The following is a 23,087-nucleotide window of genomic DNA, read 5'->3' on the forward strand; positions in this document are numbered from 1 at the left end:
GATTGTGTGATGGGAAGAATGAAGCAACAACAACACCAACAGAACCGACGCACAAACCCTTTTTTCCTTCTTCGCCTCTCTCAACTATTTTCGCGGCAATCGGAACACAATTTCGCAGATTCCGACTCACCGAGACGCGCCTTCCAACTTGGCCGATTCGATCACGATGCCGCACAGTCCAACACCAACACCTACACCAACGTCGCAACAACGACCTGCTGCTCGACGTGGACGACGTCAAGCTCACCGAACCTTTCTTCGATGACCCCGACCCCGTTCGAATACCGTTCCGCCACACTCGTCTAAAGGGTCTCCTCAAGCTCCGGCACCGTGCGCTTCCAGCTAAGGGCGCAAGATGGCGGTCAAGATGTTGGCAAGGTGCGCGACACTTTTGGCGGTGGCAGCAGCTGCTGTTACTGCAGCATCCACATCGAGCGGTACTGCTTCATCGACCTCAGTCACAGCTACAGCGACACCTACCAAGCCAGCTGCGCCCGCAATACCTGTTCCAGATGCAGAGCAGCAGGAACGCTTTTCCTCGCTCGCGCTCTTCCTCGTGCTGTCTCTGCTCATCATGTCCTTCTGGACATCATACTATCTCAAGGTCAAGCGCATCACGGCGGTGCACGAAACCATCGTCGGCCTCTTTGCTGGCATGTTCGTCGGTGTCTGTCTGCGCATCGGTCCAGGCGAGCAGGTGCAGAACATGCTCAGTTTCAGCAACACCATCATGCTCAACGTGCTGCTTCCACCCATCATCCTTGCATCAGGCTACGACTTGCGACAGGAGAACTTCTTCCGCAACTTTGGCACCATTCTCATCTTCGCCTTCGCCGGCACCTTCATCAGCGCTATCGTGGTCGGTGTCATTGTCTACCTCTGGTCGCTGCTCCACCTCGAGTCCATCTCATTGACGCTGCTCGAGTGTCTCATCTTTGGCTCTACGTTGAGCGCCACCGATCCGGTAACCATCCTCGCCATCTTCAACACGTACAAGGTGGACCCTCAGCTCTACTCGGTCATCTTTGGCGAGAGCATCCTCAATGATGCCGTGTCCATCGTCATGTTCGACACGCTTTCGACTTTCCGCGGCAAGGACATCTACATTTCGTCCATCTTCCACGGTATCGGCCTCTTCTTGGTGGTTTTTACGCTTTCGATGATGCTTGGCGTATGTTTCGGTCTGGGATGCTCGCTTTTGCTCAAGCACTCGCGGCTCAGCTCGTATCCTCAGCTCGAGAGCTGTCTCGTGGCGCTGATCGCTTACACGAGCTACTTTTTCAGCAATGGCGTTACAATGAGCGGAATCGTGTCGCTCTTGTTCTGCGGTATCACTCTCAAGCACTACGCATACCATAATATGTCGAGACGAACACAGCGGACCACGCGATACACGTTCCAGACATTGGCCAACCTTTCGGAGAACTTTATCTTCATCTACCTCGGTCTCAGTCTATTCACCCAGGAGATCTTGGTGTACAAGCCGCTGTTCATCATTGTCACCGTTCTCGCCGTCGTAGCGTCGCGATACTGCGCCGTGTTCCCCATCGCCAGCGTGATCAATGCTTTCAGGCGAGCACGCAGCAACCAACGAGCACGAGCCGCCGGAGGAGGGGGCGTGCCGCGCGGGACGGGCGACGAAGAGTTGCCGCGACAGTATCAGATCATGCTCTTCTGGGCCGGTCTTCGTGGTGCGGTAGGCTTTGCGCTGTCGGCAGGTATTGAGGGGCAGAATGCGATTGCTCTGCAGACGACGGTGTTGGTGACGGTGGTGCTGACCGTGATCGTGTTCGGAGGAACCACGGCGCAGATGTTGGAGATCTTGGGAATCCGAACGGGAGTGCAGGATGATGAGGGAGAGTCGGACGACGAGGACGATGAAGACGATGTGATGCGGTTGAGAGGAATGCAAAGGAGGAGCTACATGGATGCTAGCAATTACCGCGATGCGTCGGAGAGAGCTGGGTTGACACGGTCCGGCAATCGATTCGCATCGGGAGGCAAGAATGGGTACCGCGATGCAAGCGCGAGCTCGAGTCCGCGTGCGTCGTTGAGCCACAGCGGCTCCGTGTACGCACGAGGACAGGGCGCGGCAGGGAAATCCGGAAATCCGCGTGGAGGATTCGCCGATGACTTGGACGAGGAAGACGAGGTGTCATCTTTCTCCTCGGACATGCTTCCATCAAGGTCGTCAACACCGGGGCTTTCATCCGGCCTGGGTCCGTTGAGCAGCAGCGCTGGCGGACCGGGACTTTCGAGTGCACGCTCACCGTCCAACGCTGGCTCTCTGCCGAGCTTGAGCGAGATCCGTCGCGCAGTCATCGAGGCATCCTCCACCGACGGTTCGACGTCCTCCCCCGCCAAGCAGCTTCTCGACCGAGCAGGCCTCGTCATGAAGGACGGCCAATGGTTCCAAGCCATCGATCAGAAATACCTGCTGCCGCTGTTCAGCAACTCGGTGGCGTCACGCAAGCACGAGGAGAAGAAGATCGCGCGCCTAGCTGCCCGCGATGCGGCGGCAAGTCAACTCGATCTGTCTGGGCAAGCTGGCGATACGAGCGCCGGTGGCAGGAGGAACTTCTTCTCGGTCGAAGAGGATGGAGACGCGGAGCTGTATCCTGCTGAACGCGATGCGGTGGTGGTGGATGAGGACGACGAGGATGCGGGGACGAATGTGTTTGATGCAACGTCGTTCGCGAGTGGGAGGAGGTCGACGAGCGGTCGCAATACGCCGACGAGAAGAACGTTCAGTCAGAACGAGGATGGCGTTTGAGTTTCTTTCTGTAGCATTATTGACCGCTCTATCCGATCGGTGTTGGTCGTCAATGTCAGGGCATATTGATCTCGAGCTCATCGTCTGGCGGTTCGATGCGTGCGAGGATACAAGAGTGAAGGCGGAGCCATGCAGGCAGGCCAAGGACGTTACATCAAAGCATGGATGTGAGATCGTGCTGTGCTTGCAATATGATTGAAATTCAGGTTGGCAAAGCTCGGTCTCACGAAATTGTCAGTGGCACTGCGACAGCTGACGTCACTTCGACATGGTTGCTTCTATCGAGCTCCTCGCTGACACCACGCCTGGTTGTCATGCTACAATTTGCATGTTCGAATCGCGAGTATCTGCTTTTGTTCTGCATCAAATCTTCAAGGACGGATGTACCAACGGCAGCGGCTGAACGACTAGGAGACTTGTGATCTGCATGGGAAGCAAGGAAGCGATCAGCAAGCGCGAAGGCGGATGTTGAAAGAGAGCACAGGCCAAGGAAACGCTGCTGCTGTCGAAGCGCATTTCTGGTGTTCGATCACGACTGGTCTGCTGCCTTGTGTGACTGGCCGTCGAGATGAGATCCCCTTATCTGTGATCTTCTTTCTCATTTCCGGGAAGATTTATTTTATCGCATTTGGCGGAAGAACTGCTTTGAGAGTCGAAAAGAGCGCACATTGGTTAGATATTATTTTCGATTTATTTCTGGCCTGTTTCAAGAGTGCTGCTGCTGAGTGGGAGGATTCTGACTCCACTTTCCATTGGATTCTTGAGATGCGGCTTGGCTGAGGTCGGCGTGTGGGTGGGTGGACGTGCGCAGTTGGACTTTTTAGGCGGTGTGGTTCGTGACTGATTTCGACATTCGACATCCGACATCCGCTTTCCTCTCTCGTTTCCATCATCTCTCTCGTCGACTACATCTGATCGTTATCCCTATCAGCTTCATCCCTTCCTCGACGCTCATCAGAGTCATCACAGCGATTGCAGACACATTCGACACTATCATCAGTAAACCCACATCCACAGCCTCGACATCATGCCGCCCGTCGACGCCAAAGCACCGTCGCAGACACCTGCCGAACCCATCCTCTTCTCCTTCCCGGACTCGGACCAGCTCTCGCGCAACCTCGCCGATTTCGTCATCAAGGCTCAGAACGATGCCATCTCTCGCCGAAACAAGTTTACGCTCGCCACTTCGGGTGGATCGTTGCCCAAGATGCTCGCCAAGTATCTGATCAACCGCGACGACAATGCTTTGCGGTGGGACAAGTGGGAGATCTTCTTCTGCGACGAACGACTCGTTCCACTCGACCACGAGGACTCCAACTACTACCTGTGCCATCAGGAGTTCTTCTCCAAGGTTCCTGAGCTCAAGAGGAGTCAGATCCACACCATCGACGAGAGCCTTCTGGACGATCCCGAGGAGCTTTCGGATGCGTACGAGAAGCAGCTCGTCCAGGCATTTGCAGGTAAAGAAGCAGTACGCAATCCAGTGTTCGACCTGATCCTGTTGGGAATGGGTCCAGACGGTCACACCTGCTCGCTCTTCCCCGGACACGAACTCTTGACCGAACAGGACCGTTGGGTCGCCCCCATCGAGGACAGCCCCAAACCCCCCGCCAAGAGGATCACCTTCACCTACCCCGTCTTGAACCACGCCCACAGGTTGGCGTTCGTGCTCGCGGGAGAAGGGAAACAGGAGATGCTGAGCAAGGTGTTGGATCAACCAGAGTTGGGTCTGCCCGCATCGAGGGTGAGACCTTCTCCTCCGGGCGATATCTACTTTTTCACGGATAACGCCGCTAGCAAGACGACCAAGTATGAGAGGTCCGATTTCAAGCTTTGAGGAGGGCAAGGGTGGGATGGCCACCTCGAACAAGCTCAGTTTGGGAGGATGTCGTCAACTGGGGGAGTTTGAGTGGATTGAATGATATCATGCGCCGTTGGCCTATGCAGTTTTTTGTTTTGTAATCAGGTCCGTCTCACTGCGCTGAAGAAACTACGTTGAAAAAGTGACAAGATCTACACATGCTGGTCTCACACGGCTACTAACTCGTGCACAGTCGATGACATGGCAGTGATTAGGTTCTTCGCAGTGCTGTGAAAGTCACACATTTGAATGTCGAAAACCGAGCAGACCCTCGCCCGTCCTGGCAGCACAACATCAACAGCAACCGAACCATCTCTCGTCACGCTTTCCACTAGCCAACCTGATAGTCCTCCTGATGACCTCTGCTTCTGCTGTCTGCCTCTGCGTTCTCTGCTGTTCCGTCTCTGCGGCGGCTGCGGAAGTCGCTTCGGTGTAGGCGGTGTTGGTGAGGATGCGGTGGAGGATGTGTTCGAACATGCGGTCGATGTTATGGCCGGTTTTGGCCGAGGTGTAGAAGAGGGTGAAGCCGGTTTCTGGATGGTCCATGTCGACGGGCGCGGCAGGGGGTGCGGACGGTTCGATCGGGATGGAGATCGTGGAAGGGGTGAGAGGTGGTGGAGGGGAGAGCGGGGAGGTGGGGGGCGAGTGAGGGGTGAAGATGTCGTTGATGGATTTGGGTGGGCGGAGAGTGCGGTTGAGCAGCGGAGGGGGAGGTGGTGGTTTGATGGTGGATGCGGAGAGCGAGGATGAAGCTATGGAGGGTTTGTGTTTGAGTTCCGGAGCGTTCGAAGCTACGCTCAGGCGTTTGACACTCCCACCATCATCACCATCATCGTCATCATCGTCGTCGTCTTTTGCCCTGAAGGAGGAAGAGGAGGGATTACCGAGCGTGGTTCGGGCACTAGGACTGACGCTGAAGAACGTACTCCCTCGAGGCGTGTGGTACACGGAAGGCGCGTTCAAACTCATGGTCGAATCGACCCTCCGTCTGTCCGTCCCGTGCGATGATCCTTTCGCAAAGCTCCGAGGCGGCGTCTCTTGCAGTGCTTTGCCCTTCTTCCGACCCGCTGTCGTGGGAAACGCGTACCGGCTCGACTTGGCTTCCAGGGTGCTGCCGTCGGAAACATCCGATTCCTCCTGGTCGCTGATCTGAAACACCTCGATGCTCTTGATCGACTGTCGTTTCTGATGACCTCTGCCACCTCCTGCCACATTACTGCTGCTCGCACCCGTGGCTTTCGACTTGGACCTCATCCAGCTCGACAAGAACCCGCTGCCTGCTGCTTCACCTCCGGTCGACTTGGCATCGTTACGTCTGCTCGAATTCGCACTCGATTTCGGCGTGGGTGACGCTGTGAGTCGCTGCGTTTGCGTCAGGGTGTTGTAGGGTGTCGCATAGACGGTCTTGACCGTTCCGCCGTTCGGATCGGCTGTGCTGTCGTCGGTGTCGCTTTCGCCTCTGCCTCCAGCTGCTTGTCCGTTCCGACCGTTGCTGAGATTCTTTTGGTACTTCGGCGTTGGATGACCTTTATCGTTGCTCTGTGCGGGCTCGGAGCTGCTTGGTGTCTGCTCTGCCTCCAGACCATTAGGATCGGGTCTCGAGAGCACCTCTTTCGGATCCACCGGCTCCTCTGCTCCACTCGGTCTCTCTTGCTGCTCCTCCTCATCCCTCCCCCAATCCCTCTGTCCCTCGCTCCTCCCCACCAACCCGTCCAACACCTTCCACACACCCTCCCTCTCCACCTCCGCATCGCCATCCAACAGATCGCACTTGTTCGCAGCACAAATCCACGCAAACCTCTTCCTCTCCTCCTCCCCCTCCGGCCCCGGAGCCTTTTCCATGAAAACCTTCCACCACTTCTCCACCTTCTCCCTCACCACCTCCTCCTCTCCGCCTCCTCCTTCGCTCGCATCGAAAGCGATGATCACCGCATCCGCACCTCTGTAGAACGCCGAACCTAGCGATTGGAAGCGCTCCTGGCCCGCAGTATCCCAGATCTGCAGCGTCGCTTTCTCGCCCTCCGGTTGCAGCGGATCGACGGGTAGAGTCTTGGTGATGAAATCCGCGCCGATGGTGGCTCGGTAGGATGGGAAGAAGGTGGAGGAGAGGAAGCGATGACGGATGGATGTTTTGCCGGAACCGGCGTCTCCGATGAGGACGATCTTGAGCGTGCGTCTGGGTAGGATCGGGTGGAGCGAGGTGGAGGCGGACGAGAGGGAGGTGAGCGAACGAGTGGTGGACATGGCGGCGATGGCCGAGGTGCGCAGTGTCGAGGCTGCCTCTGTGCCGGAGTGGAGGCGTTGAAGCGTGGGTGGGTGAGCGCGCTGCGATGTAGTCGGTGGTAAGGGAGAGGATCTGGATGCAGCGGCTTTGCGCGTTGGCGTTGTGGATGCAGACGGGCCATCCCGCCGACTGCTCGTATTGATCGCCATATCGTAGTCGTGGTGCTCGCACGCCAGAGCGAGAGGCAGCGGAGCTGGTATGTGTCGATATGATGCTGTCCAACGTCAAGGTGGAAGAAAGCTTTCCGGTCAATGGACAAGTGGTTCGTGTGCACCGTCCTCTTTCGCTCGTGTATAGCTCGGATGCTCGAAGCCCTTTTCCTCTAGTCGCTGAGTTCCACTTACACAGCGATCCAACTCGTACGCTTCATTCCTATTCCTGCAGCATACCTCACTGCATCGTCTGATCTGTATGTTGGAAGTCAGAGTCCAAGATGCACTGTGTGCAACCGACTTTCCAAGACCAAGAAGAGCGCAGCTCGCGTGCAACCTCAAATTTCCCCAGGTGGAGAGCATCAACACCCCCGCCCAGCCGAGTTCGCCGCCAAGCCCTGCAATCCTTTACGCGACAAACGCGTTTATCGGCTCCATCCTCATACATTCCGGGTCATCATTCATTCGGTATCGCACACACCACATCATGCAGGACTTCATGAAGGCAAATAAAGACTGTGCCATTCCTATATACCCCTTGAACAGCAAATGCTAAAATGAAACAGTGCAACAAGAAAAAACAAACGAGCGTGTGTGTGTATGAGACGTAGTGTAGGTGTGAATGAATGTTGCAGGCTGTGCAGACAATGGAGGAAAGTGTCGCAGGTGGGCCCGGAAGGCGAGGAAGACCGCCAGCTGACTTGAGTAAGTCTTCTCTTGTGGGCTGACACAAGATTGACAGGAAGAAGTGTGTGTCGTGACCGAGATGTGAAGGTTCCGACTACCAGAAGTGCATGACCGCTCCTGGCTATTGCTGCTTGTGAACAGTCTTGCCCTTTTCCGTCTGGGGGGCCTCCTGCAATTGCGCCTTGCCTTTCGTCTTGGCCAAATCTTTCTCCGTGAAGCCCCACATCTTGGGGCGTCGACTCTTATCGCCGCCCGTTACGACGCTACACAGGAAGTCAAAGAAGCGCTGCCCGTACTCCTTTGGAGGCACCGAGCTGATCATGTGTCGGTTCTGAGTCAAACCCTTCCAGATGGTCTCGCCGCGCTTGACCGATGTGTACGGCGTGAAGAGGTCGATGACGCCAAGGTAGTAGATCATGTTGCCGGGCTGATCGTGCTCGTCGGTCGAACGGAATCCGCCTTCGTCCTGGTAGAAGAGGAAATGACGTCGCTCGCTGACATCGCGGTCGGGAAGCTTGGTCACCTGCTGCGCATTGAGCGCTTTCGGATCGGAGCGTCGAACTGCCTGTCGCAGTGCAGAGGCGTCCTGCTCGCTGCCTGATCCTGCGCCGGTCCGCTTCACCTGCGTAGGCTGACGTTTGATCTCCCTAGTCTCTGGCTGGAAGACGCGCAGGTTGTCCTGACGCAGGTTGTCCTTGTTGCCTCGACGTACATCGTGCAGCCCGATGAGCAACGAATAGTCCATGATGTTGAGTCGCTGCATCAAGCCGACATCGCTACGCAGCTGTGCTTCAAATAATGCGCGCTTCTCGGGACCCAGCTCGATCTCGCGCCCGCGCTTGAGCCAGTTGAGATCCTTGAGTACGGCACCGGACTTGGTCGCCGCTTTCTCCTCGGGATACTCCCGTCCGATCGACGATCCTTTGAGATCGTACGTTTCGTGAATATCGCGATGCGGCGGGAAGAGATTGTTCATGATGACAAAATGGATTTTGCGGCCTTGCGGCAGCTTGACACGATGCAATCCATAGAAGCGACTGAGCAGCGTGTGTGGGTTGGCCTTGACGTGCTCGTGATAGTCCTTGAGGATTCGCAACAGGAACTTGTGCTCCGAGTGTCGGATCGTCTTGATGATGAAGCGATAATCGCGCGAAAAGTAGAAGAAGGAACCACTTTTTCCCGGCGAGCCCAGCTCGCTGAGAATGTATTTGGACGTGAGCGACAGAAGGTAATCGGCAGCGTCAAGGTGAAAGTGCTCGCGCAGCTCACGGAACACCCAGGGAGCGTAGTCTTTGAACTTAAAATCGTACTTGGCAGTGGGTGTCAGTTCTCTTCCGATGATATCGAAGGTGAACTTGTGCTTGGCGGTGAAATCGGCATCGCACAGGGGACGCTTCATCTTGGCTTGACACCTCGAGACACCGATGCGAATACCGGTGAGCATGTTGTACATGAGGACGTAATTGGCATGGCCTTCTCCGATGAGGTTGCCGACAAGAACCTTGGGTTCCGCGTCCTCTTGCTCGCGTTCGCGCTCGCGGTCGGTGCGCTCCTTATCCTTGGGGTTGGCGTTGAGCCAGTCGCGACCGGTCCTGGTACGTTGCAACACGCCAACGACTCCACCGCCGGAGCCGGCGACAGCACCGTTGGGAGGCGCATCTTTGTCGCCGGCGGAGCCTTCAGCTGCTGCATCGCGCGCCTTTTGCTCCTTGTAGCGACGATCCCTGCGCAGCTGCTCGGCGTGCTTGGCGGCCTCTTCGTCGAAAGCGGCATCGCCTGTGCGCAGGGCGTGCGTCGAGCCCTCTGCCGTGGTAGGCGAGTTGAGTCCATCGGCCAACCAGGGCTGAGCTGGATATGGCGAAATGGAGTCGCGATCGCGGCTCGATCGACGGATGGAATGGGTGAGGCTGCCGCCAGACTGAGATCGGCGGCCTTGCAGCGAAGATCCAGTGGTGTTGCGGCGCGCCATGTGTTGACGTGGAGGGATGCCGGTGGGCGGCAATTCCTGATCGCCATTGGCTTGTGAGCCAAAAGCCGCTTGGGACGCACCGGCGTCGGTTCCTAGCTGCGGATCGTGCAGATAAGGGGAAGCATCGTGGGTAAGTCGGATCGCGGGCGCTGCAGAGACGCCATTGGCGCCGTTGGTCGACTGCGAAGCGAGTCGTTGAGTCATGGAAGCATCGTCATTTTCAACATCAGAAGCGCCGCCGGTGGACGAGGCGGTGCGGTAGGCGGTGCTGGCGGTCGAGGCGTTGGAGGCATTACGGCGTTCGTTCTGCTTCGGTGGCGGTCGATAGGCTGCGGAGCTGGGTTGCTGGCCTTGTTGTTGCTGTTGCGTGAGGGAGACGGTACCGATGCCATCCATCGAGGCGGGCTCGTCCGTGAAAGCTGGTGCGGCCGCATGCTTTTGTGGTGCAGCAGATGTCGCTGCTAGGATGTGACTCGGGTCGGCAGTGTAGGCTCGACGGGCGACAGGAGCCTTCTTTTGGATCGGCGCGGCAGCGGGTACGGTTTCATCCTGCTTCGATCCAGACGCTATGGATGCGGATGAAGTGGACGCTCCGTTGGCGGAATAAGCTGGAGCCTGTGACGAGCCATTTGCGACGGTGCTCATGAGACCGTTTCGAGAGTCATGCCCGGATATATAGTCGGCCTCGAGAGGTGGAGAGGGTGGAAGCTCGCTGAGGAATGGATGATGCCGCGTTGGGGCGGTGAAGCTGGACTGTGACTTGAGCGCTGCATCTTGACGAACGATGGGACCGGGTGACGAGGGTGATGCGCGCGAGCCTGTGAGATTGGCAGCATTCTGTTGTTGAGTGTGGCCCTGGCCGAGCTCGTGAATCTCTGGCAACGGTCTGTCGGAGTTGGATGTAGGTTCAATGGTGGCGGGCTGCTGAACGGACTGGTGATTGCCATGCGCCCTCTTGCTGACCAGCTGAGGGAGCCGAAGGATGCGGTGGCCTGCGGACGAGGCTGCGGTGAGGCCATTTGCGCCGGAGAATGCAGGATCGTTGGCGTTGCTGGGAGTCACGGAGCGGGAGACAACAGGAGATGCGTATGGAGCTGATCTGGAGATGGTGATGTCGTACACCTCGCCTGTGCTGTCGTTGACGCGGATCTGCTGCTCATCGCGTTCGAGGGCCAAGCGGATCGAGTTGAGCGTTTCTGCTTCAGATGCGTGTATCAACATGGTCGATCATGTCCTGACTCGGAGCAAGGCCCGGACCGATGGCCGTCTCGTCTATGGCAAATGGATGGTGAAAGTGACAGACGATGTCACTGGTAATGTCGTGATCTGCAGGGCGGCTCGCGATCCGTTGCCCGCTAGTGACGACGAACAGGTACAAAGGATAGTGCTATCTGACTGTAGGAGTACGGATGGCGATGGCAGTAGTACGGTGTTTGTTGATTGTTGGTGGTGGGGACGATGACGACAATGGTGCTGTGTTGGTGAAAGTGGATGCCAAGTCCTCGCCTGGCATTCAAGGCTCGAGAATGGATTTTTGAATTCAACCACTCAGACTGAGCCCAGCTTTCGAGTCTATAGACACAGACAAAACACCGGCCTTCACAGCGCAGCCAGCTCACTGCCTCGCTCTTGACTGCGTGTGAAATTCAAAGCTCACTTTTAGCGATATTTTATCTTTCAATTTCGCAAAGATTTCGTGAGTGCACAGCAATCATGCAACCTGCCATTTTTAGCTGTCACAAAGAAAAGCCGATGTGGAGCTCCCCAGTGGAGTGGAACTGCACAGCACTACGGTACGATTCAAATACAAACGCACACCTCGAGAGTCTCGAATTTTGTATTCATGTGAGCTGACCCGCCTGTGCTTTCTTTCAAAAGCAACCAACACTGAACACTGCGCTTTCTTCGCAGTGCGGGGCTCGACCGCGATTAGCTTCTTGGCCTCATCGCCACTCTCATCTTCATCTTCGAAGCATGCTGCTTCCACATTTCGGTGCAAGGTCGGAGCTTGTTCAGTACCGGCGGAATACGTGGTTAATGAAAATTCGTTTGCAGGGCGTGCAAGGCGCTTGCCACACCAAGAGAGTGTGGCTTCTAGTGGGAGGATCGACAAAGCGAGGATAGTACCCGTCGCTCCGCTCGTTATCTGCGGTACAGCGTCGGCTGTCAGCGCGAATGGGCTCGACTGATCCTTCCACTCGTGAACTCGTGCTGAAAGTAGGGTGCCGTCTCGTCGTTGGCTGTGGTGCAAGCACCAATGTGTTGGTCTCATGTGCGTGCATCCATTGTTCGGCACAAAATTTGCCGAGCGCTTCGAGCCGTAAACTGCTCGTTCCTTTTTTACCGCCAACTGCTGCCGCTGCCAAGCGATCCCTCTTGGAGGTGCTGCATAGACCCCTGAATGCTCACGCCCTCGTTAGTCACCGCGATTTGCAACCGCCGATCTCACCGGCCGCCGATGCGTAGATCATTCTTTGGCTCAACCGACACTCACTCGAGAAGGGCAGAAGAAATTGTGCGTTGCTGGTGACATGTATCGTCAGCTGTACGCTGCTAGCTGGTGTTAGCCTACGCCTGGTCATCGGCATCCTCCTCGACATCGAATTCGTCGTCGATCTCTTCATCTTCCTCCTCGTCAGCATCGTCCCTGCCATCTTCCTCGTCCTCACTGAACGCATCGTCAGAAGCATCCTCCTCGTCGTCGAGCGACAGCATCAGTGCTCTCGTCGATTGGCTCTTGGTCCAGTCCCTTCCCGACTCCAGAATTAGACCCTGCAAATAGCGTCAAGACAGTGAATTCGTGTCAGTGCATAAATTCCCTCTCTGAGTCAACCCGCAACGGCAGAATGCTAGCAAAACTTACGCGCAGGATTCCCTTAACGAGCTCCTTTTTCGATCGTGCCTCGTTGACCTCTCGTTGCATCTGTTGTACCTTCTGCACCACGGCAATGTCTTGTGACGCGTCCGGGTCGTTTGTTGCTGAGCCAGCTGGATGCAGCTGGCGATTGCGAATGTCGGCTTTAATGCTTTTGATGTTTTCCAGAAGCTTCATGGTGTCCAGTCGTTGATCTGGACAGAAAGATTGCGACACGGGTCAGTATCGCTTTGTCTAGGCACGACGGCATTGGAGGTGTGAGATTGCGACATACCTCTGATCTTTGCCTTGACCTCAACTCTCTGCTCTTTGATCGATCGAATCTCGTTGAACACTCTCAAGAACTCCAGCGCCTGATCATCTCTTTCGTCCAGCAATTCTCTTGTCGATGAATAGTGTTTCCCATCCGTATCACGCTCTCCCTTGTTGCTCGCAGGCGATGTGGTCGAAAGCACCTTTTGTATCACTGCGCTCGACTCCAACGCTCTCGCCGTCTCCACTTTGAGCCTGTTCTCCGCTTCCAGCTGCCGCAGTCTTTGCTTCTTCTCTGCGATCTGCCGCTCCAGCGCCGACGAGCTGGTAGGCATCTTCATCGGCTTGTTCGTCAGCTCATTCTCGTACGCCTCCCAGAAGTCGAGCTCTTTGGTTTTGCGATTGAGGCTGTGACGTCGGTTCTCTACTTCGTAGTAGACCGCGCGCTCGAGCGGTGATAGCTGAGCTTCCGACGAGGAGCTCGCGGAGGTGGAGGGAGCTATGAGGTTGCGGAGCTCATTTCTACGAAGGCCGAGGCTGGAAGGCCCAGCTTCGGATGTTGATGCGGCGGCGCGCTGTGCTGCTGCTGCTGCTGTGTGGGAATCAATGTGCCTGTCAAAGGTGGCGAGGAGGGCGTCGAGCGGTGAAACGGTCATGGTGGTGTCCGAAAGAGATTGGTGTATATCGAGCTATTCTGATTGCACGTCGGGAATTGTTTCCGGCGACGCGATATGGTCGGTTCGTCGATGTCGCGTTGCGCTCAGCGTGCGGTGGTAGGCTTGCGGTGGATGGTGGTGATCAACACCGACAGCTACAAGTCTGCATGTGAGAAGGTCCAACACAAAGACCCTGCCACTTTTCTCCGACGCGTCCGCCGCGCAAAGACGTGTCGGCTTATGATGACGATGTAACATGTTTCGAAAAATTCGTTCCGTGATGCCCACGTGGTCCCTGCTGATCTGCGAGCAACAGTCCATCGACCCCAAGACCTTTTGAAACACACAGTCTCATGCATATGGTGGGTCGAGGCCGGCGAGAGGGGAGTGAAGGGGGAGTGCAGGACTCGGATGGCTCGTCTTGGCCTAGCCAGATCATACAAATAATGACCTGGTCATGGCCATCGTTGAAGCTTCTCTGAGGAGCCTTGCACTGCACCGAGCGACCGCTGCGAGAAAGAGCCGCCATCAAGATTGGGAGGCCAAGTACAATTCCATGAACAAGATGCCTCTGGCTTCAAGCAGCATAAAAGTCTGGAATAACGCTCTGGAGGGTCAGAACAACGTTGCAAGAACAGGCGCTTCCTCTTTCATGTCGAGCCATCACGACTTAGTATTAAGCGCCAGATGCCGGATCATCGAGAACTCGACTGTGAAGCGTCGCATCAGATCGGCGCTCGACTCGAGATCTGCGATCCCTGGCTGTTGATCCGTTCGCACCACAAGCAACAACAAGCGACCGACCCAATTACGACAACTACGGCCACAGTGTGCATACGTTGCTCGTCACGACAGACGCGGAACTGGCCGTCTTGGCGCGTACGCGATGTCGTCGTGTTGCAGCTTGCAGTCGTTGTCCAGCAGACAAATGCAGCAAGGGTTCGGTGGGGATAATATGATTCTTGCAACAGCAGAGCAGAAACATTTTTTCCTTTTTCGGATTTGTCTCTTGTTTTTGCTAAAATTTGATGTCCGACTGCATAAAAAGTCAACGCCCAAGACCCTCGCTTGTGGATTTTTTTCCCTTCGACTTGGCCATTTCCGGTGACGCGCTTCTTGTTCTGTTGCTGAGGTCGAACCTTCTCTCGGCGTTGCAGCCGGACCCTTGCCGAGAGGAGAAGACAAGGTTCAGCCGCTCTCGTCTGACGACAATCAATGGACGGATTCTGCTTTGGAACTACAGTATGAGTTTGCAAGCGAGGATGAGGCGACTCCATCCAAGCTGGACGCTGCATGCTCTTCGGCAGAAGGTTGCAGGTGATCTTCGAATTACTGATGCAAACGGCGGCTACGAAAGGGAGAGGCACGAGGGGAAGGCTGACACGCCACTTTCCGAACGGGCCGCTTGACTCGGTCTCGCTTTGCGTGAGAAGTGGCGTAGAAGCCTCTCTTCTGTCTAAGGCCGTGCTGAGAACAACAGGTCGCCTCTGCCTCGGCGTCGATCCAGTCTGCCTGCATCCGCTGTGCAGCACCCTCGAATCCATCAATCTGTTTGCGTCCTTTCGCTTGCATTGTGTCTCACTCGGATCGCTTGTACCATTAGCGAGTGGTGCCTGCGCCTTTGCCGTCCTTCCATTTGCGAGACGAATCGAGCGAAATGGAAGCTCCCCTTGGTCGAGTAGGCGCAAGATTGGTTGCTTCGGCTGCAATTCCGAAACCATCATCCGCACTTGGTTCTGTCACCTAACTCAGACTCGACGCCGCATCCAACTGTGCAGCTGACTCTTGTCCGTGGCCATCCGCGCAGTTCCATGACGGGGCTGTTGTTTAAGCGAGGCGATCATCCGCTTATGGCGGATCATTGTAGCCGCCCGTGCAGGTTTCGAAGCTCTCTGCCTACTGATCTGACCGAATGATTCCATTGCGCGTCGCTCGCTTTCTCTGGCGTCGTTTCCTTCCTGCAGAGTTGCAGAGCTGGATGGACGGCGGCTGTTTCTGAAGCAGTGGCGTTATTGCACGTGCTCACCTCAAATCAACGCTGATGGAGACCAGCCAGGAAGCGTTTGGGCTGCGCTGAAGAGGCTGCGTCCTGCTATACGCAAGCGTGCATGTTCGCCGAGGGTAGCGGATATATAGACCGCCTGCCGCACGTCACGTCGGAAAACTCGGCCCCCCTCCTCCAAGCTTCACTCCATCCGCCTCCCTGCTCCTGCGACACCTCAGTGTTCATTCGAATCACACCTTTCCTTCCATCGGTTTCCACATCAGAGCACGAGAAGCAGCCATGGTCGCCATCCTTCGAACCATTTTCGCCGTAGCGACCCTTGCCGCAGCAGCCACCGCCGCTGCAGTAGCGCCCCGCAGCTCCAAGATCACCTTCACCGTAACCAACAAGTGCAAGCACACGTTCGCGCCCATCTTCCTGCCTGCGCTACCAGGCAAACCACAATGGTCCAACCTCACATCAGGCAAGTCCGAATCCTACTCGTTCCACTCGGACACATATCGCGGCAAAGTCTTCTCGCCCCTTCGTCAAGCCAACGTCACCACGGGAGAGGGCGCGACGCAAGGCGAGTTTGATCTCTACTCTGGAGACTACGATATCTCGGTCGCCAACGGCTTCAACGTCGGTATGTACCTGCAGCTGCTTGGAAGACAGAGCCAGGGCTACTGCCAGGCAGCCATTTGCGGCAGCAAGACTTGCAAGGACGCCTACCATTCCGAGAGCGGTCTCATGACGGAAAGCAGAAACGGCAGCGAAACCGTCAAGCCCAACCACAGCTGTCCGCCGACATTCACCACCTGGAACGTGCAGTTCTGCTAGAGGATGGAACTTGACTCGTTGGTCCAGAATCCTACACGTTCGCGCATTGTTTGGCCTTCACACCTCTCGATAGACTCGATCAAGTCAGAGCAGTCGTTTCTAGCATGTATTCTTGCATCCCGTTACGGTATTGATGTGCTGGTCTGCCGCCATTGCTGCAGATTGTAGGTATAAAGTTTGACCCAATTGAGCCCTTGTGCCTCCCTCGAGAGCGGCCTACCTCGTTGCGAGTTGAAGCGTTTGCGAGTGGATGACATGTCGGCTGAGGAAGGCAGAGTGGTCAGCTCGTTTTGACTTTCAGCGAATCGACAAAGTCCTCCTCGTCGACATCCCAAGACAGAGTCGCTTTGTCCGCACCGAGCATATCGAGCATGCTACCGATGTTCCATTTACGCTCAATGCCTTTGCCGCTGCTAGCGTACTGAGAAGACGGTGTTGTGCCATCGTTGTGAATCGGAAGAATGCTCTGTCGCTGTTTCGGTGTAGACGACGCTCCGAGGACCGACTGAGACCGGCGCAACAGCTCAGAAAGCTCTGGCAGCGAAGCCTCGGAAGCAGCGCCTTGGCTGTCTTCGCCTTTCGATTGTGATGGTTGCTCATCGGTTGACAGGAGCGCAGCAGCTTGTTCGTCAGCCCCTGGCGAGTGAAGACGTCGTCTGCGCAGGAGAAGAGGCGGATGTGAAGGTTCAGGTGAGTCGGCTCCTCTGCGTTTTGATGGACCCGACGTCTCGGCCAAGGAAGAGGGAGGCGATTCGAGTCCGTAATCGCCGCGAGATGGGATGCTGCTCAGTCCTGACCAATCCCCGGCGTCGGCTCCGGTCATCTTCCAGAGGTCTTGTGCTGCCGCCTGGCCGGCTTCGCGCCAACGGGCGATGTCTTGCGGCAAGACTGCGAAAGCGTTGTCTCTGAGGCATTGGTTGGCCTGCTGTAGCATGAGGAGCCTCGCCTCGAGCGCTTGGCGCTGCTTGCGGATGCTGGCGGACGATGAGGAGCAGTCGTTCTGGGCACCTGCTCTCTCGGGTGAATGCTCTTTCGACGATGCGGGCGGAATTGTCGACGACTCCATGCTTTGCTGCGACTGGCTTTGCTTGAGGGGAGAACGGAAGGCCTTGGACAGTCTCGAGCGTGGAGGAGCGTGTGGTCTGCGGTTAGGAGGTGGTGGCTTTTCTGCCGTGCCCGTTGAGGCCTCTGAGACGCTGCTGAGCGTGTCGATAGAGAAGCCGGCTTCCTCGGTCCATGGTGAGGAGGATGATCCTGATCTGGAGGAGGAAGATGCCGGTTCCATTTTGACGCCGACGCTCGTTTCGATCCTCAACCGAGGCTGACCGAGTGCAAGTGTGTGACTGAACGGAGGGAAAGCGCGATGCTGAGTCACTGTTGTCCTGCGGTAGCTGAGTCGTAGTAATCAGCTTGGCAAGGGAGAATTATCAAATCAAAGGTCACCGAAGGAAGTGGTTAGTGTTGCAGCGACGTTGGGTGTGATGGCAGAGGGTTGATGGCGAGACACCGGTCGTGACGCTCAAATGTCTTCACGGAAGCAGCATTCTGTTCTCTCGGACCGTCCGCCACACAGCCATTGCTCGCTGCCAACGCGCTCGTCGCAGGCTGTGACCGAGCTGCGAACGTCCTGCTTTCGGACCAGCCGAATTACGATCTGTACTGAGAAGGATGTTGAGCCACGGCGTTGAGCGAACCCGTCGGCACTGCCGCAAAGTGTTCGATCCGAGCAAGATCGGTCCGGTGCAGGCAGGTCAGCTTCCTTTTATGGCGGCTGTCACGAGTCGTGTGGTTGAATTGCTGTCCTGACTCCTGCTGCTCTGCACAGCACAAGCGACTGCAATCAAAGCGAAGACAGATTTGGGGTTGTAAGGGTGCTTTGGATTGCTCGACGGCAAGGTGAAAGGGACAAAGCTCAAGGTGGAGGCGAGCTGTCCAAATTCTTGCTTCTCTCGACTCTGCCGCGTCTCTCGCGTAGAGCAGAAGCGTCTGTGTCCTGCAGATCTTCGGTTCTGCACATAATTAACAGCTCATGCAGCGGCAGCTAAACTCGACTTTCCTAGGCTAACATCACCGGGCTCCTGCATATGGCGTTGTTGGCGCAGGTTCACTCTACGCAACTGCACTTCCGAATCGCCTCCAGCTACACACTCGCGCCATCGTTACCAAGTCCTTCCCCATCGTGCGCCTCATACAGACGATCATCATTCGCACAATCTCGTCCCAGAGATCCACCAGACACGCACGGACGTTCCGCAAAAGTAGTTCAATCGCGAGCACGTGGCGCTTTCTGTGCGCAAGATGAGTTCCGAGGACGGATCAACACATGCAGTGGCGAGTACCGACGCCTCAGCGCCGTCCACTTCGGCTCAACAGCACGGAGAGAATCTGGTAGCAGAAGCTAGAGCGACGGCAGCAAGTGTGGGAGCTGAGAGCGAAGTCGAAAAGACAGCAGAGTCGATCGAAGAGCAGCGTGTTGCTCCGACCAAAACAGACGAGGGGAAAGGCCCGGATCGTGATCAGGCACAACCGGAGGAGGCGCCTCAAGAATCGCCTTCAGTAGCTCCGGCATCTCCTACCTCAATACCACCGTCCATGTCGATTCCCGAGATCAAAGCGGCACTTGCATCGGAGCGCGACCAGGCCAAGGCTGCTGCTGCTGCTGCAACGACCGCCGAAGGCAGTACACGCTCCACGTCCGCTCAAGCTACGCCAGTCATTCTCGGTATCGCAGTAGTCGACTTCAACCATCTCGTCGGGCCACAGGTTGAGTACACACATCCAAAGGAACTTCAGCAGGACGAGGATCTCATCAAGTCGCTCCCCTTCCTCGCGCTCCCAGATGGCAGCCACCTGTCGGACGAGGATTTCTGCTACTTCCACCTACACTGCCCCAAGTTGTCCAGTTCGACCATCTTTGGTATCTCTTGCAACCGTCAGATCGCCGCCAACGCTCTTCTCAAGAAAGGCGCCGAGGTCACAAGGAGCACCGTGCAGAAAGCCATCGTTGTCTTGGCGAAAGAGCCCGTCTTCGGGCCGATACGTGAGAAGCTCGGAATCGTCACGCGCGCTTTCTTCGCTCAAGGTGACCTCGCCGATGTCGATATCCTACTCGACTTCCACTCAACACTCGAGATCGGGTTGCAAAGCGGTGGGATGTCCGAAGACCGCGAGACGGTCATGTACATGGGCACGTCGCTGCGCGAGCTCGTCCACAAATGGCGCTTCAAGACGCTCATGCTCGTCAAACTTCTTCTCCTACAGCGGCGTGTCATGTTCTTTGGCTACCCCGTCGAGCAGCTCTGCAACTACCAGTACTCGCTCGTTTCGCTCATCCCGGGACTGCTTCTCAACTTGCAAGACGCCGGCGATCCAGCACTGCATACTCGACAAGGTAGGACTGATGCTGCCGACAGCCTGCGCTCATCGGATCGCAAGAGTCTGCTCAAGTTCCTCGGGATGCCTCTAGACATTTTTGGCCAAGACGCCTTCTTCCAGCCGTACTGTCCCTTGCAACAGATCGACCTGCTCAAGTCTCGCACCTGGCTCGTCGGAACGAGCAACAGCATCTTCAAGCAGCAGCGAGACTGCAAGATCGATGTCATCGTCGACCTCGAACACGCGCATCTCGAATTCCAGGATCCAAGACTGCACCAGATGGTCAATCTCACACCAGAGGACCGCAAGTGGATGGACGAGGTGATCTCTTCCGTGGTCGAGACGTGGAATCCAGCTGATCCGACACGGCCCTCCTCGATGGGCTTCCACGGCAGCGACGATCACCTGCGCATCCGCTTCGAGGACTACATCTGTGCCATGCTGTCGTCGACAAAGTACGCCGACTTCCTGGCCAAGAGTGATCCGGAGCAGGTGGCGATTCAGGCACCGGATGCATCGACAACCTCCAGCTTCGGTGCCGATTTCCTTGCAGCGCTTCGATCTACTGAAGCTTTCGCTCTTTGGAACTCGGTCACAGATCCAATGCTGTTCGACATTGTGGATCACAAGCATCCGTGCGAGGGCAAGACGTCGACCATTGAGGACGTCGGGCTGCGTCTCTCTGCAGGTCTGCACGATCTTCGGCTCGAAGAGAATCTGGCACCCACACGAGAGGCGATTGGCAGCGCACTGCAAGCCGGCAGTGCCAACTTCTACCGCCTTGCTAGCAACCTGGGCAAGGACATTGCCAAGTTTAGGGACAATCACATTGCTGTAAACCAGTCTGCTGGTGGCCAGGGTCCTGCGACACCGGGTAGCGCTGGAGGCGTCGGCGGTCTTGCAACGAGATTCGGCTTCTTCGGGTCGAATGCGCCGTCAACGTCAAGCGCCCAGCCGAATGCGACCAACAGCGGCGCAGCGAGGACGTCTGGATCCATCACAGGCGAGGCCATTGATGCAGATGGGCAACATACAGAACGATCCGGACGGGTCGCATCCAGCGACGTGCCCGGCAACGCGGCTGCCTTCAACGCCAACGAAGCTCTGAACGCTGCAGGTCAAGCCGCTGCTCAAGCTGGAACTCAGGTGCGGGCGGCGCTGGGCAACTTTGGATCCTTCCTTTCGGCACGTCAAAAGTCGTGGGCGGCCACTCGCGGGACCAGCCCGAACAGCAGTAGCAGCACACACAACCCTCAATAACTCGGCGCGTCAAGCATCTCTGCACTTCGTATTCTGCTTGCCTGTGTCAAAACAGCGACAAGCAATGAATACATCCACCGTGAACACAGCAAGCAACAAAGAGAAATGCGGAATGAGAGCGTGTTGAAACAAGCAGAAGCTAGATATACTACAGAACCAGGACCAAAAGAAGTAGAAAGAGAAACGAAAAGGGAGGCGAGGCCGATCATGCCTTGTGTCGCTGGTATTGAGCGACGAGCATGGCGTGATCACGCTCGTATGGCTCGAGGGTGAGCTGTTCGCGTGGCTTGAACTTCATGCCTTTCAACTTGTTGACCTCGGCGGCGAAGACGGCCTCGGCGGGTGCTGTCGAGTCGATACAGCTGGCCTTGATCGAGATGAGTGCGTGACCCTCGTTCTTGAGGAAGGACTCGGCGTTGTGAGCTACGATACGGGCCTGGTCTGGCTGGGCAACGTCGGCAAAGATGACGTCGACGGTGCCGACGAGCATGCGGTACTTGTGCGGGTGTCGGGCGTCCTCGACGATGGGGATGACGTTGGTGCGCTTCTTGGCCATGTTGATGAGATCACGACCAGATCGGTGCGAGAACTCGACGGCGTAGACGATACCTTCGGGGCCTACGAGATCGGCAACGTGCGAAACCGAGGTACCGCTGGCAGCGCCGAGGTAGAGCACCTTCTTGCCGGGTGCGATGTGAATATTGTCGAGACCACCGAGGACACCGGCTGCAAGCTTGGATCGGAAAGGGTTCCAGACACGGTATTCGGTCTTGGCAGTGGTGCCATCAGCGCCGGCACCGGGAGTCTCGACAGAGATGCGCTTCTCGCCGTAGACTGACTCGCCGGGAGCGATGTTCTTGGTGACGAGGAGCATCTCCTTGCCCTCTGCGACGAAGATACCGGGGTGACGGTGAGGCTTGACGATGACGTTGGATCCACCTCGTGCACCGGGCTTTCCACCACCACGAGCTCCACCGCGGCCACCTCGGCCACCGGGAGCGCCACGGCCGCGGGGAGCACCTCGTCCGCCACCACGTCCGCGATCACCGCCGAAGCCACCACGTCCTCCGCCGCGACCTCCGCGGTCACCACCGAAGCCGCCACGTCCACCACCACGACCTCCGCCGAAGCCACCTCGTCCTCCACCGCGACCTCCGCGATCACCACCGAACCCACCTCGTCCACCGCCACGACCTCCGCGATCACCTGTAAGAGACAACACAAAGAAGCAGAGCGAACAGAGCCTGTCAGTATATCGTATACGCTTTAGACGTATGAGATTGGCATGAATTGATGCCAAGTCGTGGGTTGACTGCGATTGAGATGCCTACCGAAAGCCATGTTGAAGAATGCGAAGTTGTTGTTTAGAGTCTATTGCAGACTAGAAGGGAGCAGACAGATGGGCGGATCTGCTGTGTCGAAGAGCAATGGTTCTGTTCCCAGGACGTTCGATTGCCTGAGGAGTGAAACGAAAGAAAGGATGAAGCCGAAGCTGAAAGATGTCGAAAGGGTTTGAGAAGGAGAAGAGGATGGTGAAGACGAGTTCCCGAAGCAATGACAAGAAGTGGCCATGCCACAAAAAAAAAAGGCGCAACCTTCTGAACAGGTTTGCGCAGTGCCTGTCTGCAGCCTCATTTCCATCTTTTTTTTTCCTTCTCTCCTCCATCCGCCTTTAGGCTCAGTTAGTCTGTGAGTTGCAAGCAAAAAAATTCTCGGATCTCGAAATTTTCTTCTCGTGCGTCTCTGAGCGGCCAAAGTCGAGAAAAAGCATCATTTTCAGAAGACGCCGTCTGCTGCCATGATCACAAGCTCAAAGCGCCTAGGCAGTCTTGAGTTTGATTTTTGATTTTCGGCTCCGTGGAGGAAGTATCGGGTCTTCTATTCTAAACGCATCGGCGATTGACCAAAGGCAGACTGTGTCCAAGTCGAGCCGCGCGACGCGTGAAGGGGCGCTTGAGCCTCTCGCCTGCGAACGCACAAAAAAAGAGCCAACCAACACTCTGAACACTGTACCGCATCGCATTCACCATCACCATCGTCTTCTCAAGCTCACCATTAAATCACCTTCATCCTCCTCGTCGTACATCCGCACTCCTACTCCCAACATCAATCGCGGAGT

General features: G+C 56.4%; 11 protein-coding genes across 11 annotated transcripts; 4 read left to right on the forward strand and 7 right to left on the reverse strand.

Annotated features, from left to right (window-relative positions):
- Positions 1 to 367: 367 nt before the first annotated feature.
- Positions 368 to 2,773, forward strand: PHSY_000011 (monovalent inorganic cation transporter; the record flags this gene model as incomplete). The annotated part of the gene is made up of 1 exon (XM_012330655.1): positions 368 to 2,773. The coding sequence occupies one exon, from the start codon at positions 368 to 370 to the stop codon at positions 2,771 to 2,773; it is 2,406 nt and encodes an 801-aa protein (XP_012186045.1).
- Positions 2,774 to 3,800: 1,027 nt separating this feature from the next.
- PHSY_000012 (6-phosphogluconolactonase) lies at positions 3,801 to 4,610 on the forward strand (the record flags this gene model as incomplete). The annotated part of the gene is made up of 1 exon (XM_012330656.1): positions 3,801 to 4,610. One exon carries the CDS (start codon positions 3,801 to 3,803, stop codon positions 4,608 to 4,610), a length of 810 nt encoding a protein of 269 aa, XP_012186046.1.
- A 318-nt stretch (positions 4,611 to 4,928) lies between these two features.
- PHSY_000013 (GTP-binding protein) lies at positions 4,929 to 7,067 on the reverse strand (the record flags this gene model as incomplete). The annotated part of the gene is made up of 1 exon (XM_012330657.1): positions 4,929 to 7,067. The coding sequence occupies one exon, from the start codon at positions 7,065 to 7,067 to the stop codon at positions 4,929 to 4,931; it is 2,139 nt and encodes a 712-aa protein (XP_012186047.1).
- Positions 7,068 to 7,878: 811 nt separating this feature from the next.
- On the reverse strand, positions 7,879 to 10,947 carry PHSY_000014 (phosphatidylinositol phosphate kinase; the record flags this gene model as incomplete). The annotated part of the gene is made up of 1 exon (XM_012330658.1): positions 7,879 to 10,947. One exon carries the CDS (start codon positions 10,945 to 10,947, stop codon positions 7,879 to 7,881), a length of 3,069 nt encoding a protein of 1,022 aa, XP_012186048.1.
- A 1,347-nt stretch (positions 10,948 to 12,294) lies between these two features.
- PHSY_000015 (hypothetical protein UM03808.1) lies at positions 12,295 to 13,509 on the reverse strand (the record flags this gene model as incomplete). Its single annotated transcript, XM_012330659.1, has 3 exons — positions 12,295 to 12,498; positions 12,590 to 12,795; positions 12,876 to 13,509. The coding sequence occupies 3 exons, from the start codon at positions 13,507 to 13,509 to the stop codon at positions 12,295 to 12,297; spliced, it is 1,044 nt and encodes a 347-aa protein (XP_012186049.1).
- A 33-nt stretch (positions 13,510 to 13,542) lies between these two features.
- On the reverse strand, positions 13,543 to 13,830 carry PHSY_000016 (hypothetical protein; the record flags this gene model as incomplete). The annotated part of the gene is made up of 1 exon (XM_012330660.1): positions 13,543 to 13,830. One exon carries the CDS (start codon positions 13,828 to 13,830, stop codon positions 13,543 to 13,545), a length of 288 nt encoding a protein of 95 aa, XP_012186050.1.
- Positions 13,831 to 14,838: 1,008 nt separating this feature from the next.
- On the reverse strand, positions 14,839 to 15,081 carry PHSY_000017 (hypothetical protein; the record flags this gene model as incomplete). Its single annotated transcript, XM_012330661.1, has 1 exon — positions 14,839 to 15,081. The coding sequence occupies one exon, from the start codon at positions 15,079 to 15,081 to the stop codon at positions 14,839 to 14,841; it is 243 nt and encodes an 80-aa protein (XP_012186051.1).
- A 712-nt stretch (positions 15,082 to 15,793) lies between these two features.
- PHSY_000018 (hypothetical protein) lies at positions 15,794 to 16,333 on the forward strand (the record flags this gene model as incomplete). The annotated part of the gene is made up of 1 exon (XM_012330662.1): positions 15,794 to 16,333. One exon carries the CDS (start codon positions 15,794 to 15,796, stop codon positions 16,331 to 16,333), a length of 540 nt encoding a protein of 179 aa, XP_012186052.1.
- Positions 16,334 to 16,613: 280 nt separating this feature from the next.
- PHSY_000019 (hypothetical protein) lies at positions 16,614 to 17,618 on the reverse strand (the record flags this gene model as incomplete). The annotated part of the gene is made up of 1 exon (XM_012330663.1): positions 16,614 to 17,618. One exon carries the CDS (start codon positions 17,616 to 17,618, stop codon positions 16,614 to 16,616), a length of 1,005 nt encoding a protein of 334 aa, XP_012186053.1.
- Positions 17,619 to 18,631: 1,013 nt separating this feature from the next.
- PHSY_000020 (transport protein Avl9) lies at positions 18,632 to 20,968 on the forward strand (the record flags this gene model as incomplete). Its single annotated transcript, XM_012330664.1, has 1 exon — positions 18,632 to 20,968. One exon carries the CDS (start codon positions 18,632 to 18,634, stop codon positions 20,966 to 20,968), a length of 2,337 nt encoding a protein of 778 aa, XP_012186054.1.
- Positions 20,969 to 21,173: 205 nt separating this feature from the next.
- Positions 21,174 to 23,054, reverse strand: PHSY_000021 (fibrillarin-like rRNA methylase; the record flags this gene model as incomplete). The annotated part of the gene is made up of 3 exons (XM_012330665.1): positions 21,174 to 21,884; positions 21,953 to 22,174; positions 23,022 to 23,054. The coding sequence occupies 3 exons, from the start codon at positions 23,052 to 23,054 to the stop codon at positions 21,174 to 21,176; spliced, it is 966 nt and encodes a 321-aa protein (XP_012186055.1).
- Between the last annotated feature and the right edge of the window lie 33 nt (positions 23,055 to 23,087).

Source organism: Pseudozyma hubeiensis, assembly GCF_000403515.1.
Source record: "Pseudozyma hubeiensis SY62 DNA, scaffold: PHS1, whole genome shotgun sequence".
Taxonomy (NCBI): Eukaryota; Fungi; Basidiomycota; class Ustilaginomycetes; order Ustilaginales; family Ustilaginaceae; genus Pseudozyma; species Pseudozyma hubeiensis.